The following is a 16,993-nucleotide window of genomic DNA, read 5'->3' as shown; positions in this document are numbered from 1 at the left end:
CAGGATTTGTCAACTAGTAGATGGTTAGGTATTACTTTTTAACTAAGAGACCCAAAAACTATCTTACTTTTTTCTTGGTCCTGTCAATCCCACTACAGAGAGAATCTCTTACTACTGACTTGTTGATATAAATCTGTTCGCCAGTGTTCTGAAGAGGTGAGTGGGACAGGGAGCCTGGGGTACATGTGTATCTGTATAGTCTTACTTTATTATGCTTATATTTTCAGTTTGCAGCCTTACTTCTGCCATGCCAGGTGTCCTCTTAGAGTTTAAGTTCCTTTGGTCCAACCTCTAATTTTATTGAGAGGAAAATAATGAATTATTACCCATCTACATGGGGAGAACATCTGGTATTCTCACAGCTTCTGCCATAAGCTTTTAGCCAGTCCTCCCATTTTGCTGCCCTGTGCCTTCCCCTGACCTTTAGAAATGCATGAGGCCTCCATTACTTGAATCTTTCTTGCTGGTATACTCTGATGCAGAGCAGTTCACTGTTTCTTGGCTACTTCTGTGCAGGTCCTTAATGTTTTAGCTTCTTTGTTCCATTGAATTAGCTGTGAATTACCATTTGCTTTTCATCTCCCCAGATTTTATCATCATTACTCATCTAATATTATCTCTCTTTTCCTGTTTATTCTTGTTAATTTTTTTAGTGTCATTTTAGTGACACTAAAATAAATGGAATAAATGCCAAATCTAATGTTTAAAAGTAGAACAAAAGTAGAATATCACTGCATAAATTGTTCTGCATTGCCCCTTTATTTCATTTCATTTTAGTCTCCTTGTTCCATGAATCTAATAATAGTCATTATTTACTGAACACCAGGCACTGTACGATATTCTTTCTAAAGATTATATAATTTATTCCTCACAATTACCCACATGAGGTAAGTGCTGTTATTATAACAAGTTTTCAGAGAAAGAAACTAAGGCTTGGAGAAGCTCAATGAGTTATACAGAGTTCACACTCCAAAAACACAGTTGTGCCAAAACTTAACCAAGATGGCCTGAGTCTAGAATTTGTCTTCTTGATTAGTTTGCTGTACTGATTATGCACACTACACTGCTGAATGCTAGTTATAAAAAAATAAATAGATGATGCTGTAAATAAATACTCTACCTGCACTAACTGTGTATTTCATCAGGTCCTTGTGACTGAGGATTGTACCATTTCAGAGATCCAAAGACATTAAAAAGTATCCAGTTGATTGCCCCAGTGTTATTAATAATAGAAGAGAAAATGGTAGAATTGGAAAAATTTTATTATCTGATTGATCCAAGCTCAGAAACCAAGAACATGTGTGTGTATCTGTGTATGTATATACGTACACACACAGATACACACACATAATTGGTAGCCTGACACAGAAGCATTCTAGATTAAAGTTTTCAGTTCAGTTCAGTTCAGTCGCTCAGTCGTGTCCGACTCTCCGCGACCCCATGAATCACAGCACGCCAGGCCTCCCTGTCCATCACCAACTCCCGGAGTACACTCAAACTCATGTCCACAGAGTACGTGATTTTAGATACAGATTATTTTAGCATTTAGAATAGAATAATTCCAGGATAATATAATTTATTTTATTTATATATCGGATTCCATACACATGCACTGTAATTTGTGCTAACTGTGCTTGATCTTTGTCACTGAAGTACCCATGATGTGAGCAAGATTTTCAGTAAGACTTTATATAACTTTGGTTTCCTATTCACCCATTTTTAATATACAATATAAATAGTATATTTATATTCTAAATAGTATATTCATAATCCATTTTTACTACAATCTTATGACAGGAACATAGGTATTATAGGAGATGGATTTGGTCAGGCATTCTTAAAATAGAACAGTGTAATTCAAACTGAATGAGATCAAGCTTTTATTTTTAGCTTTTTCATTTATCTTCTATCTCTGGAGAGTGGAGATAGAAGGTGTTGAGAAGCACACACTCTCTTCAACATTACTTATCTTAAGTTATAACTCATGTTTGCCTGTAATGGACTCAAGGCCATTAGAGAGAACAATATTTGGAGAAGATGGAGGTGCATTTGAGATATAATTTGCAAGTTATTTTGGAAACAAGTCTGACATAAAACAATTTCAGAGTCAAAATGTAATAGGAAGCTAATCAAATCACAAAATAAACCTTAAGTTTAACAATGACAGTATAAGTTCATATTCATCCCTTGAAATCAAAAAGCTTGTATAAGTTTTAACCTGAAAATGTATGTCCCCTAGAAATAGCCTTAATATATATCCTAAGGGTCAAAGGATTGACGTGAGGAAGAGCAAGATTCTTTGATGGGTTCTAGTAACCTCATGAAGAACTTGAATGTAGCTGTTTCTTTACCAGTCAGACAAGATAGTCATAAACAGCCATACATAGCCAGCCAGTCATATGTAAAGAATGTTTTTAAATCATTCATTTCCTAGCTATTTCTAATTTTTTAAAGTATATTTTGTTCATGTTATAAATAAAAAATTGTTCCATATGAATCAAACAATAAAGTATTAAACTTTTTAATGAAAAGTATTACAAGTGAAAGTATTATAAGATTTACAACATGAAAAGGAATAATTGACTATTTTGAGTAAATGAAACTTAAATCAGAAGCCATCACAAACTAGAAAATTATTTCTAGTAAACAAAGGGTTAATATAAAATATAAAGAGTTTTTCAGTTCAGTTCAGTCGCTCAGTCGTGTCCAACTCTCCACGACCCCATGAATCACAGCACACCAGGCCTCCCTGTCCATCACCAACTCCCGGAGTTCACTCAAACTCATGTCCACAGAGTCGGTGATGCCATCCAGCCATCTCATTCTCCGTCGTCCCCTTCTCCTCCCGCCCCCAACCTTTCCTAGCATCAGAGTCTTTTCCAGTGAGTCAACTCGTCGCATGAGGTGGCCAAAGTATTGCAGTTTCAGCTTTAGCATCAGTCCTTCCAATGAACACCCAGGATTGATCTCCTTTAGAATGGACTGGTTGGATCTCCTTGCAGTCCAAGGGACTCTCAAGAGTCTTCGCCAACACCACAGCTCAAAAGCATCAATCCTTCGGTGATCAGCTTTCTTCACAGTCCGACTCTCACATCCATACATGACCACGGGAAAAACCATAGCCTTGACTAGACGGACCTTTGTTGGCAAAGTAATGTCTCTGCTTTTTAATATGCTGTCTAGGTTGGTCATCACTTTCCTTCCAAGGAGTAAGCATCTTTTAATTTCATGGCTGCAATCAGTATCTGCAGTGATTTTGGAGCCCAAAAAAATAAAGTCTGACACTGTTTCCACTGTTCTTCTATCTATTTCCCATGAAGTGATGGGACCAGATGCCATGATCTTTGTTTTCTGAATGTTGAGCTTCAAGCCAACCTTTTCACTCTCCTCTTTCACTTTCATCAAGAGGCTTTTGAGTTCCTCTTCACTTTCTGCCATAAGGGTAGTGTCATCTGCATATCTGAGATTATTGATATTTCTCCCGGCAATCTTGATTCCAGCTTGTGCTTCTTCCAGCCCAGCGTTCCTCATGATGTACTCTGCATATAAGTTAAATAAGCAAGGTGACAATATACAGCCTTGACGTACTCCTTTTCCTATTTGGAACCAGTCTGTTGTTCCATGTCCAGTTCTGACTGTTGCTTCCTGACCTGCATACAGGTTTCTCAAGAGGCAGGTCAGGTGGTCTGGGATTCCCATCTCTTTCAGAATTTTCCACAGTTTATTGTGATCCACACAGTCAAAGGCTTTGGCATAGTCAATGAAGCAGAAATAGATGTTTTTCTGGAGCTCTCTTGCTTTCTCCATGATCCAGCGGATGTTGGCAATTTGATCTCTGGTGCCTCTGCCTTTTCTAAAACCTGCTTGAACATCTGGAAGTTCACAGTTCACGTATTGCTGAAGCCTGGCTTGGAGAATTTTGAGCATGACTTTACTAGTGTGTGAGATGAGTGCAATTGTGTAGTAGTTTGAGCATTCTTTGGCATTGCCTTTCTTTGGGATTGGAATGAAGACTGACCTTTTCCAGTCCTGTGGCCACTGCTGAGTTTTCCAAATTTGCTGGCATATTAAGTGCAGCACTTTCACAGCATCATCTTTCAAGATTTGAAATAGCTCAACTGGAATTCCATCACCTCCACTAGCTTTGTTCGTAGTGATGCTTTCTAAGGCCCACTTGACTTCACATTCCAAGATGTCTGGCTGTAGGTCAGTGATCACATTATTGTGACTATCCTGGTCGTGAAGATCTTTTTTGTACAGTTCTTCTGTGTATTCTTGCCACCTCTTCTTAATATCCTCTGCTTCTGTTAGGTCCATACCATTTCTGTCCTTTATCGAGCCCATCTTTGCCTGAAATGTTCCCTTGGAATCTCTAATTTTCTTGAAGATATCTCTTGTTTTTCCTATCCTGTTGTTTTCCTCTGTTTCTTTGCATTGATCACTGAGGAAGGCTTTCTTATCTCTCCTTGCTATTCTTTGGAACTCTGCATTCAGATGATTATATCTTTCCTTTTCTCCTTTGCTTTTCGCTTCTCTTCTTTTCACAGCTATTTGTAAGGCCTCCTCCGACAGCCATTTTGCTTTTTTGCATTTCTTTTCCATGGGGATGGTCTTGGTCCCTGTCTCCTGTACAATGTCACGAACCTCCGTCCAGAGTTCATCAGGCACTCTACCAACCTACCGACCTGGGGAATTCCTCATTCAGTATCCTATCATTTTGCCCTTCCCATGAACAGTATCAAAAAGTTTTTACATACCTGGAAAAAGACAGCATATATTCTAAAAGAAATGTATAGAAAAGACATGTATATAAAATTCATAGAAGAAATGCATATAGTCCATAAGCATGAAAAATGTTCAAGCTCATTTATAATCAGTTAATAATTATTACATATTAAAGCTAAAACAAACAATTTTGTGTATAGAATGGTCAAATGGTAATGGGAAGGGTATGGTATAATGGCTACTCTTCTACCACACCTTACTGATAAACATATAAATTGATATGACTTTACATTGTCATTTTTACTTCCAAAGTTCACGATTTCCTTTTGTTTTAAAATTAATAGACTTTTTAAAGAGTGGTTTTAGCCTTACAGAAAATTGAGCGGAAAATACAGAGTTCCCATGGATTCTCTTTGCTGTCCTCTCTCCCCCCAGCTTCCTCTGTTACCAGCATGTTGCATTCATGTGGTACATTTGTTATAATTGCTAAACCAATATCGATACATTGTTATTAACTAAAGTCTATAATTTTCAGTGGGTCTCACTCCTTATATTGTGGAGCTTCCCTGAGTGCTCAGTGGGTAAAGAACCTACCTGCAATGCAGGTGACACAGGAGACATGAGTTTGATTGCTGGGTCGGGAAGATCCCCTGGAGTAGGAAATGGCTACCCACTCCAGAATTCTTGCCTGAAAAATCCTATGGACAGAGGAGCCTGGCAGGCTACAGTCCAAAGGAGCGCAAAGAGTCAGACACTACTGAACATCACATTCACCTTATATGTACATTTTGTGCATTTTGACATATGTATGATGACATATATCCACCATTACAGTGTTATACAGAATAGTTTAACTGCTCAAAAAATGCCCTGTACTTCACCTTTTCATCAGTTGCTCCCTTCCCCTGAGCCCCTGGCAACCAGTGATCTTTTTACTGTCTTCATAGTTTTGTCTTTTCCAGAATGTCATATAACCAGAGTCATCTAGTTATAGTCTTTTCAGATTGGTTTCTTTCACTTAGCAATATGTTTGCAAGATTTTTTCATATCTTTTTATCCTTTAATAGTCAATTTCTTTTTTTACTGAACAATATTCATAGTATGGATGTACCACAGTTTATACAGTCACTTATTGAAGGATATCTTGATTGCTCCAAGTTTTGGCAAGTTATGAATAAACCTGCTGTAAACATCTGTGTGCAGGTTTTGCATAGACATAAGTTTTCAACTCTGTTACATAAATGTTACAGAGCATGGTTGCTGCATTTTATAGTACAAGCGTGTCTAGTTTTGTAAGAAACTACCAAACTGTCTTTCAAAGTGGCTGTACCATTTTGCAATCTGACCAGCAGTGAATGAGAGTTCCTGTTGTTCCCCATCCTTCTCAACATTTGATGTTGTCAGTGTTCAGATTTTAGCCATTCTAACCTGGAGAAGGAAACGGTAACCCACTCCAGTATTCTTGCCTGGAGAATCCCATGGACGGAGAAGCCTGGTAGGCTACAGTCCACGGGGTCGCATAGAGTCGGACACGACTGAGAGACGGAACGGAACCGAATAGGAGTGTATTGTGATATCTTATAGTTTTAATTTGAAATTCCTTAATGAAATATGATGTTGAGCATATTTTCATATGCTTATTTGCCTTCTACATATTTTTTATAGTGAGATGTCTGTTCTAAACGTTTTAAATGGGTATTTAAATTTTTTTCTTACTGTTGAGTTTTAAGAGGTTCTTTTTGGAGGTATATTTTAGCTACCAGTCTTTTGTCACTTATGTATTTTGAAAAGATTTTCTTCAAGTCTGTGATTTTTGTCTCCATTTTTTTAAAAACTATCTTTCACAAGGAAAAGTTTTTAAAGTTAAAAAGTCCAACTTACTAATGCTTTTCTTTCATGGATTGTACTTTTGATTTGTATCTAAAAAGTCATCATGAATCCAAAAATCATCTAAAATTTTCTCCTGTATTATCCTCTAGAGGTTTATAGTCTGGAATTTTATGTTTAGGTCTGTGATTCACTTTGAGTTAATTTTTGTGAACAATATAAGGTCTGCATCTAGATTTATTTTTTTAATGCATGTGAATGGCCAGTTGTTCCAGTACCATTTGTTGAAAATACTCCCTTTTCTCTACTGAAATACCTTTGCTCCTTTGTTGAAGACTGGTTGATTATATTTGTATGGGACTGTTCCTGGGATCTTTATTTTATTCTGTCCCATCAGTCTATTTGTCTGTTCTTTTACCAGTACCACACTGTTTTATTACAGTAAATCGTGAACTTGGGAAATGTCAGTTGTCCAACTTTGTTCACCCTCACTGTTGTCTTTCCTATTCTGAAGTTTTTGCCTTCCCATATACACTTTAGAATCAGTTTGTCAATATATCAAGGGAAGCATTGTAGCTAGAACACACAGCTAACCCTGATGACATCTTCTTCATGACTCTGTCCTGGTACTAACATACTATTTACATTGTCATGTTAACCTTTCTGGTTACTCTAAATCCGTAAATATGAAGCATATAAGATACTTAATGTGTTTTTATGCTAAGGGGAGAAGGAAGTGGAAACCAGCCTTTTTTGAGTACTTACTATGCATACATTAAGTACTTCTCATTCCTTATGCCATCCTTTTACAGTAAGAGTTATTTTCCCCATTTTTACAGATTAGGAAATGGAGACTAAAAGAAGCATTTCCCTTGTTATATTGAAATAATCTTTATGAATTTGTTTGCAGGTTATTACACTGATAATTTATAATAAGTGTCATGGGCTTAAAATTTTTAAACAAAGCTTCTTAAGTAAACTTCCTAGTGGGTAGAAGATATGAAGGTCCAGGTGTTATATTGAAGGTTAGAACTGAAGTGACTGATTATTGCAATAGGATAAGTCTTTTGAAGTTTTATTCCACATCAGATATGAGGTCCACCAGGGCTAGGACAAGAACAAAGCCTGTGTTTGTTGAAACTGGATCTGCTTAGCAACAAATGCTTTTACTCATGATTAAGAAACTGGTTCAGCATGTGCGGTATATGGGAAATCTCTGTACCTTCTACTCATTTTTGCTGTGAACCTAAAACTTCTCCAAAAAATAAAGGCTATTAAAAATGGTTCACATCTTTGTATATTTTAAATCAATGAAATAAAATTGAATAGTTTAATGGAATCTTAATTTATGAAACCCTGAACTCATCATGGTAATTTTTCGGTAACATGACCATCAGTAAAGTGGTAAAATCATACTTACCACACATATAGTTAGTTAGAACTCTTGACATCTTCGACTGGATATTTTGTGTGGTTTATCAGTGGTAATAGGAAGTGAAGGACAATGTGAGGGCTATACCAGTAGCATCAACACTTGATTGGCATGGACCCTAGAAAAGTAAAGCCTAAAGAACAAAAATTTTGCAGTGTTTATCCTTCAATTACCAGTATGTCTGGCAGGTGTAACTCTACCTTGGGTCAGACACCACTGGCTAAAATACCTGTGATGCCTGATGCCTCTCTAGCCATGAGTATCCTCCAACTAAGTCCACCTGCTCACCAGGGCTGCTGCTGCTGCTAAGTCACCCCATAGATGGAAGCCCACCAGGCTCCCCCGTCCCTGGGATTCTCCAGGCAAGAACACTGGAGTGGGTTGCCATTTCCTTCTCCAATGTGTGAAAGTGAAAAGTGAAAGTGAAGTCGTTCAGTCGTGTCCGACCCTTAGCGACCCCACGGACTGCAGCCTACCAGGCTCCTCCATCCATGGGATTTTCTAGGCAAGAGTACTGGAGTGGCTTGCCATTGCCTTCTCTGGCTCAGCAGGGCAACCTCTGATTATTATTAGGTTTCCTCTCTTTTTTGTGCCTATTGGGAACATCTGTGCTTCTTTTTATATTATAAATATTCATTGAGGAATACTTGCTACCTGAAAAATCTTTTAATATAATTCCTCAACTAACATAGTTTGAAAATATTGAATATTTCTTTCCTCTTCAGTAAAGTGGTGGTGGTGGAGGGGCTAGATTCACTCATTGCTAGAGAGTTCCTTACTTCTAAAATTCTATAGCTTTATAAAATTAGTTCATCCTTTAACAAATTATTGAAATTATTTTACCTGGATATAGTTATAAATATTTAATGGCATGGTAAGATGTCCATACCATATTGTTAAAGTTAAAACAATTAAAAAATGAGTTCATTATATTGTGAAAAAGGAAATTAATATATGATACAGTGTTATTAACTAAAGTACAGATTTTGTTCAAATTTCATGAAATTTTATGCTAGTGTCCATTGTTTGTTTTCATATCTTATTCAAGATTCCACATCGTATTTAACTGCATTGAGTAGCTTCAGCTATATGCAACAAATTCTGATAAATTCTCTTTTCATCTTTTTTCTGTTACAAGTATTTTCTAATTTTCCTTGTTACAGCTTCTTAGATACACCCATCATTTAAAAGTGGATATTTAATTTCCACATGCACAGGGTTTTTAAAATATCTTTGATATTAATTTCTCATTTAAATGCTTTCTTCTCTGTAATCACCCTCTGTGTTTTTTCAGTCTTCTAACTTTATTGAGAGTAATAAAAGCTCAATCAATGGCTTTATTAGAGATCTAAATCAAAAGATCTCTCTTGGCTAAACCAAAGATCTCTCTTGGTAAATGTCACGTTGCACTTGAAAATATGTGGGTTATTTTCAAATACCTTTTGATATTGATTTCTAACCATAATTCCACAGTGATAAGAGAACAGACTCTATAATTTCAATACCTTTTAGACCTTGAAATTTTTCCACCTTGTTTTATGTCCCTGGGTATGTTCCAGTGTCTCCTAGTTTATAGTTTGTGGGAACTTGAATAGAATTTGTATCCTGCTGTTGTGTGAAAATTATATAAATCTTAATTATGTTGAAAAATAAAGTCCCTGCTAATTGTAAAAGAAAATACTTTTAAATAGATGTGTACAGTTTAATACTGTATAGTTAATTTATATATGTATATGTATAAATAGGTATGTACATGCATGCTAAGTCACTTCAGTCATGTCTGACTCTTTGTGACCCTATGAACCGTAGCCTGCCAGGTTCCTTTGTCCATGGGATTCTCCAGGCAAGAATACTGACATGGGTTGCCATGCTCTCCTCCAGGGGATCTTCCTGACTCAGGAATTGAACCTGTAACTCTTAAGTCTCTTGCATTGGCAGGCAGGTTCTTTACCACTAGCACTACCTGGGAAGTCCATAAATAGGTATATGCATTTATGAATTAGATATAGCACTGTGTTGATTGGATATTACTGATTTATCTCTGAGTAGTAAGATTACAGGTTTTTTATTTCCTCTTTTTCTCCTCCATAATTTACCAGTTGAATTAATTTTATAATAGGAAATGGCATTAAAATCTGAAAAAAACAAAGTATCCTTGTCTTGTAAATTGTTTTAATTCAGCACTCTATGAAACCTAACGCAAAGGAAGATCCAACGAGGGACTTGAAACAGCTTCTCCAGGAGTTGAGAAGTGTGATCAACGAGGAGCCAGCCGTGCCTCTGGGCAAGAGCGAGGAAGACGGGAGAGCACCGTCTCTGGGGGTCTCCTTTGTGGCTGTGTAAGACTGAATGTGCTTCAGAATGGGAAAGTGTCCCTCAACAGTGGCTGGCCATCACACTGTCTACAGGGGAGGTTGAGGTTACATTAACTTTGAGGGGTATCTGGACATTACCAGGAGAAATGATATGAAAGTGGAGGAGTCGGCAGAAGTGAAACTACTTGATATGGAGAGAAAATATTATTTGTTCTATTCAGAAATTAGGGCAAAGTGTGACCCAAAGTTACATTCATACAGTAATTTATAGTTCCCAGCAAATTTCACATCCATAATCTTACTTGATTATCACAGCAACTGTTTGAGACAAGACAGAGCAGGATTTATTTATCCAATTTTAAAAACAGGAAAAACACAAGTTCCAAAAGGTTGAGTTACCTACTGCCACATATGGTGGAGCTAAAACTCAAACCCTGAGAACTGCGTACTCTTCAAATATAAACTAATTGGAAAGGTTTGGCTCTCTAGGCATCCATGCCAGTGACTTAAATTAATAACATCCAAAAAATGATTCAGCCAGTCTACCAGCCACTGCCTGCATGTACTTACAGAAATCAAATAGTGTTTTAAAATTTTAATGTGTGCTATTATTAAATTAACTTAGAGCATTTTAGCACAGTATATATACTATATTATTAGCATTGCAACATTAATTATATGTTGTTAGTATTATAACAACCCACTTTTGTAACATTTTTTATCTGGTTATGTAGCAAATATCTCAAAATCATACTCTCTGACATAATACTTATATGTAAACAATCTCCAGTTTCTTTAAGATATTCAGACAGTGCTTATTAACCTGAAATAGCAAAATATTAATTGGATTTATCTATTTTACTAATAATATTTGTTAATAGTAGTAGTAAAATATTAGTGATTGTCTGATATATACATAACATTGCATTGTCTGAATCGCATCAGAAACATCCCCTTTTCACTCCATCCAAGAACACTTATATGTGCAGAGTACTTTTTAAAAAAATGTTCTCATGCATTTTACTTATTTTTTTCAATTTTTAAATTGAAGTATAGTTGATTTACGATGCTGTTTTAATTTCTGCTGTATAGCAAAGTGATTCACTTATAGATAGATGTACATTCTTTTTTAAACATTCTTTTCATTATGGTTTATCATGGGATATTGAATATAGTTCTCATGCTATACAGTAGGGCCTTGTTGTTTATGTATTTTGTATGTAGACGCTTACATCTGCTAACCCCAAACTCCCACTGCTTCCCTTTTCCACCCTGCTCCTCCCTTGGCAACCACCAGTCTGCTCTGTGTCCGTCATTCTGTCTCTGTTTCATAGATAGGTTAATTTGTGTCATAGCTCAGATTACAGATACAGGTGATATCATGTGGTATCTGTCTTTCTCTTTCTGACTGTTTCACTTAGTACCATCATCTCTAGTCGCATCCATGTTGCTGCAGATGGCATTATTTTGTTCTTTTGATGGCTGAATAGTATTCCACTGGATTTATGTACCACATCTTCTTTATCCATTTGTCTGTCAAAGGACAGTTAAGTTGTTGCCATGTCTTGGCTATTATGGATAGCAGAGCACTTTGGTTTTTGTCATAACTCTAATATGCCTTCTAAGCTAGGGCAGTATTTATTAAGTTCATTTGACCAATGATTACGTTGACATAGATTGAGTTGCTGCCTCCTATGAGACAAAGAGATAAAGTCAGAAGTAAACCAAATAAACATTAGAGCCCCTGACTTCCAGAACTAATCATTCCACAAGATTACCATGACTTCCCTGATCAAATTCCATCACTTCAACCTCTCCAGATGTGCTTGACTATATTGGACTCTGTTGAACATGAATATATTTGGCCCCTGCCTTTAGAGAATTTATGTTAATTTGCTATAATTCTACAGATGACCTTGTTACCAAAGCCTCAACTCAGCCTAAAGCTTTTAAAGATTCAGGAACAAAAGCATTTCTAGGTTGACAAACTCCATGGGTAACCCTTTGCAAAACTTGCTTGGAGACCCAAAATCTACTCTTTGCATTAAAGAGTTAAATACATATGAGCAATTGATTCTAAAAATACATGGAATCTGGAAATTATTCTTTGTATAATTAACTGAGAGTTATATTTATCGATACAGAGATGATAGAGTAAGAGATTGTGTTACTGAATCAAGCCTGAGATTAGAGATATGCCATAGGTAAGAGGAGTCTGAGATTCTGAATCTTATTAATTGCCGAAGAATTGTACATGTGACCGACCAGATAATTTGGGAAGTCTGAATAGTTTAGATGGGAATTGATGGAAAGCCTTAATAGTGTTTAACTGAAACAGAAAAGTATATTTTTGTGAAATATACTGAAGTAACTTACTTTCTAGAAGTCAACTTCATAGGCATTTTTTTTTTTTTTTTTTTGCTGCTGTTTACCCAGATGAAGATATTTCTGTGGTATGCCATTCCAAAAATGGAATACTTTTCCTACAGTTACAATAGCTTGCATAACTTTCGAGAAGAAGGTGGTCTCAAAGGAAGTTGTAACAACCTCAATATAGGATTATAAGAACCTTACTGAAAACAGTCCTATTTTTATCAATAATCTGATAGCTGAATGTTTAAATGAAACCATTAAAAAGAGCATTAAAAAACCATTAAAAAGAGAGATTACATCCATAATCCCTAAACAAAAACAACCCCTGAGAACTGTCTTTAGCCAAAAAGGAGAAAAGCTAATATTAGTTTGTTACTCAGTCAGACACAGAAGGCATTGCCTCAGGTCTTCAGTAGCTCCCAGCATCTGCTTCATTCAACACATGGTTCTCAGACTGACACTGAAGCATCTCCCTAGCTGGTCGCCAGCCTGCCTTCCTCCTGTACTGAGCTCTGACCAAGATGGACTACGCCTGATTCCCAGAGGGGTCCATGTCCTTCTGTCTTCAGGCTTCTCTCCATACATTCTCTCCACTGGAAAGAGCCAGCACCCCAGTCTCTTTCTTTTGAATCTGCATCTGTCTAAAAGCAGTATTCAGAGGAACAATTTGGTTTGATCACTAAGTTAAAATAACATCACATAGTCTTTAACTTCTCCCACCCTCTGCCAACAGAAGCAACAATTCATTAAGGGAATCCACTGAAGGCAGCAAATCAAGTGAAACTTTTAGCAGGTAAGAAACCATCTGACCAGCCCCTGACTTTCAGAATGTCCCCTTTACTACTATTTTTCATTCATTAGAATATTGTTCACTGCCTGTGATGTGCCATGTTATGTGCTAGGCCCATGGGATGTAACAGCAGGTGAGACACACATGGGCCCTGTCCTCAAGCTGTTTATAGTTGTAGGGTCTATTTATTGACTGACTGCTGGGAAAAACTTTTATCTTCCTATTTTTATTGCTTATGAAAAAATAGAGATATTGGAGTCCTCTTTATATCATAGAATATGAAAATGAATTCTAGTGTTTAAATTCCAGTTAGGCAAAGAAAGTCCTATTCATTACTGTATCTTTAGCACCAAGCATTTTGCCTGTTTTTCAGTAAATATTTGTTCGTGAATGAATTAAAGCAGATACTTTCTTACTGTCCCTACTGTTTGATCAATATTCAGTGAGCTTGAATCTTTATAAATACAGCTTTCTCTTAGCCTAAAAGAAACAAGTTTTGATTGTCTTCTAACCTGGTTGTGTAACATTACACTCACTGATTCTATTAATAATATCTGCAGCCATCTATTATCTGGGTGTTTTTGACTTATCTCATTTAGTCCGTCTAATCAAATCTATGATACAGGCATTATTATCCCCATATATAGGTTAGAAATGAAGACTCAGCTTGCCCAACAATTTACCAGGGTCATACAGCTTGTAAAAGGAACCAGATTTGAACTCAGTTCTAGCCTGCTTCTGAGCTCAGGCTTATAACCACTCCTGTGTTCTGCTTCTGGGTACCTGGACAATCAGTATGTTGGCAAGGTTACAATCCTTTTAGAAGCCCTTGGGATTAATGCATTCCCTTCCCTTTCTCTTTTAGAGCTTCTGGGCCTCTAGTGCTTCATTCTTTGCACTCTTTACCTTGTGGCTCCTTCCTCCGTCTTCACAGCCTCTGGCATGGCATCCTCAAGACTTCTGCTGGGATTGTAACATCACCTTCTCTCTTCTGTGTGAAATCTCCCCCTGCCTTCCTCCTGTAGAGATTTAGATAATGTAGGTGTATCTCCACATACTCCAGGACAGTCTCTCCATCTCAAGACCCTTGATATAATCACATCTGCAGAGTCTCTAGTGGCATGTAAGGTAACATTCGTAGGCTGTTGGTATTTGGACAGATATATTTGACAGTCATTATTCATCCCACCACACTGCTTTTAAAGCCATTTTACCAATCTCATGTACCTTTGTGGTAGCCTCTAGTGTTCCAGAGAAGGCAATGGCAAGCCACTCCAGTACTCTTGCCTAGAAAATCCCATGGATGGAGGAGCCTGGTGGGCTGCAGTCCATGGGATCGCTATGAGTCGGACATGACTGAGCGACTTCACTTTCACTTTTCACTTTCACACATTGGAGAAGGAAATGACAACCTTCTCCAGTGTTCTTGCCTGGAGAATCCCAGGGACAGGGGAGCCTGGTAGGCTGCCGTCTATGGGGTCGCACAGAGTTGGACACGACTGAAGTGACTTGGCAGCAGCAGCTATAGTGTTCAGTGTGGATGTCTTAAATCTCTATAGTCTCTTGTAAGTTCCAATCACTTCTGTGCATCAGTTTCAAATTGCTCTGCCTGAAGCACACCTCAGACTATGTTCCCATCCCCCAGACCTTCAAAGGCTCCCCATTGCCTATTGGAGCAAGAACAGACTCCTTACCCTGATAATGAAGACTGCACAACACAGCCTTGACCTTTTCCAAGGCTTTCCTCCTAATATTCTAAAACATTTTAGTCTCAGAACCCCTTTGCACTCACAAATATCACTGAGGATTCCAAAGAGCTTTTGTTTACGTAGGTCATTTCTATTTTTAGTATTGGAAAATAAATTTTAAGAATTAAACAAATAAAACATTTTGATACTTTAAGATAAGCAAAGTAAGTATATTACATGTTACTGTAATAAAAGTTTATTATGAAAAATAACTTTTCAAACAAAAAAAATCATTGGGACATCATTTTACATTGAATACATGGCTTAATAAAAGGTAGCTGTATTCTCATACCTGCCACTGCATTTTTCTGGTATGATATCAGATATCATAGAGCCTCTGGGAAACTCCACTGTGTACTTATGAGAGACTATGAGTTAAAAAGAAAATAATATCTTAGTATTCTAATAAAATTAGTGTTGACCTCACAAACCCCTTTTCAAGGGCACCGCTTTGAGAACTGCTGTCATAATATTTTCAGACTGGTATCCAACCCACAGAGAACTATGTGGTTTAGTTCAACTTACTGATTTAAATAGGTCTGACACTTAAGAGAGGTTATTTTTTTCCTTGGTTTTTAAATTTTAAATGAGTCATTAAGAGTGCATCTCTTAGAATCCATGAGAGAAATACTGGGTTTTATAGCTATTATTACAAAAAAGAATTTTGCAACCAAGATTATACGTTGTTACATTTTCATTCTGCAAAATGTTCATGGGCACTGAATACATAAGGAAGACGTAACTTTGGTTCTCCCTCATAGGGTGCTTTAGGACCTCTGCAGCTTAGGGTCGTGGCTGCCATCTTGGGTTTGTACATTAAGCCATCACTTTTGCCTTCACCAGCTTGTTCTTGTTGATAAATCCTAGCACTGAGTTTGGAAATGGAATGTTTTTGCATGACCATTCTTATGTTTACAGAGAGCCAGTCACATTACACGTAGGAGAGTTGGAAGATCCACCTGGTTGCTTTGTATTCCCATCTGCAGGTGAGTTTTTAATGAAAGCACAGAAATGGGGCCTGCTTAAATCCTACAGTGGCTTCCCTTTCACGCTCTGCTAGCCCCCTCATTTTTTATACTATGTAACTTACTAATTACGTTGTTGATTGGGTGTCACCTCCTGCTAGACAGATCTGCACAAGGGCAGATGTCTTTAGTGGTTGGGATATACCCCAGTATCCAGAACCTTCCCGGGACATAGCAGGCCCGTAAATAATTCAGTAAATTATTCAGTAAAAATATTCAGTAAATAATTGCTAAATGAGTGAAAAGAAAAAGATATGAGACAGATTGTTCTCCATTCACTTTCCAAAGACAAAATGTACTCTATAAAGCAAGATAAAGGAAGAAATTGAAAGATAGCAGAATCTGTTGAAAAACAAAATGGCACAACTCAAACTAGAAATGGAAAAAAATAAAAGTGAGGATAGGAAGGGCAGAAATCATAATCAGGGACATGACAGACTCCTAGAGAAAACTGCAGAAGAGGAATTTTTAAAACTAAGAAATGTGAAAGATAATAGAGAATAGGTTGCATTTGGAAGGCGAAGGCAAACCAGCAGACACAAAATCAGCTGTCTTATGGAAGAAAACAAAATAAATAGAAAAGAACAAAACTGAAAATGATGGTTATTCAGCAAAAGTTTACTATAAATCTGGACAGTAATGTAAAAGTAGGGAAAATCAAGGTGTGAGGTGAAATAGAAGGAAAGTTTCCAGGTTTTCTTGTCTTTTGTAGAAGAATGTAAATATATATCTAACATCAAAGCAATATTCTTAAATAA

At 37.0% G+C, this 16,993-nt stretch overlaps 1 protein-coding gene across 3 annotated transcripts in view; it reads left to right on the top strand.

Moving 5' to 3' along the window:
* The window catches only part of CCDC158 (coiled-coil domain containing 158), an 82,176-nt gene that overhangs the window by 54,947 nt on the left and 10,236 nt on the right, over nucleotides 1–16,993 (top strand). For all 3 annotated transcript variants that reach the window (XM_055434715.2, XM_055434714.2, XM_055434713.2), the window contains 3 exons: nucleotides 10,166–10,323; nucleotides 13,406–13,465; nucleotides 16,129–16,196. In XM_055434715.2, coding sequence (XP_055290690.1) covers nucleotides 10,166–10,323; nucleotides 13,406–13,465; nucleotides 16,129–16,196 — 286 coding nt within the window. The remainder of the gene's footprint in view (nucleotides 1–10,165; nucleotides 10,324–13,405; nucleotides 13,466–16,128; nucleotides 16,197–16,993) is intronic.

Source organism: Moschus berezovskii, chromosome 5, assembly GCF_049115385.1.
Source record: "Moschus berezovskii isolate FMDL1 chromosome 5, NW_MosBer_1.0, whole genome shotgun sequence".
NCBI classification, from domain to species: domain Eukaryota; kingdom Metazoa; phylum Chordata; class Mammalia; order Artiodactyla; family Moschidae; genus Moschus; species Moschus berezovskii.
Note: the sequence above shows the minus strand (reverse complement) of the source record. Positions and strands in the feature narration are given on the sequence as shown.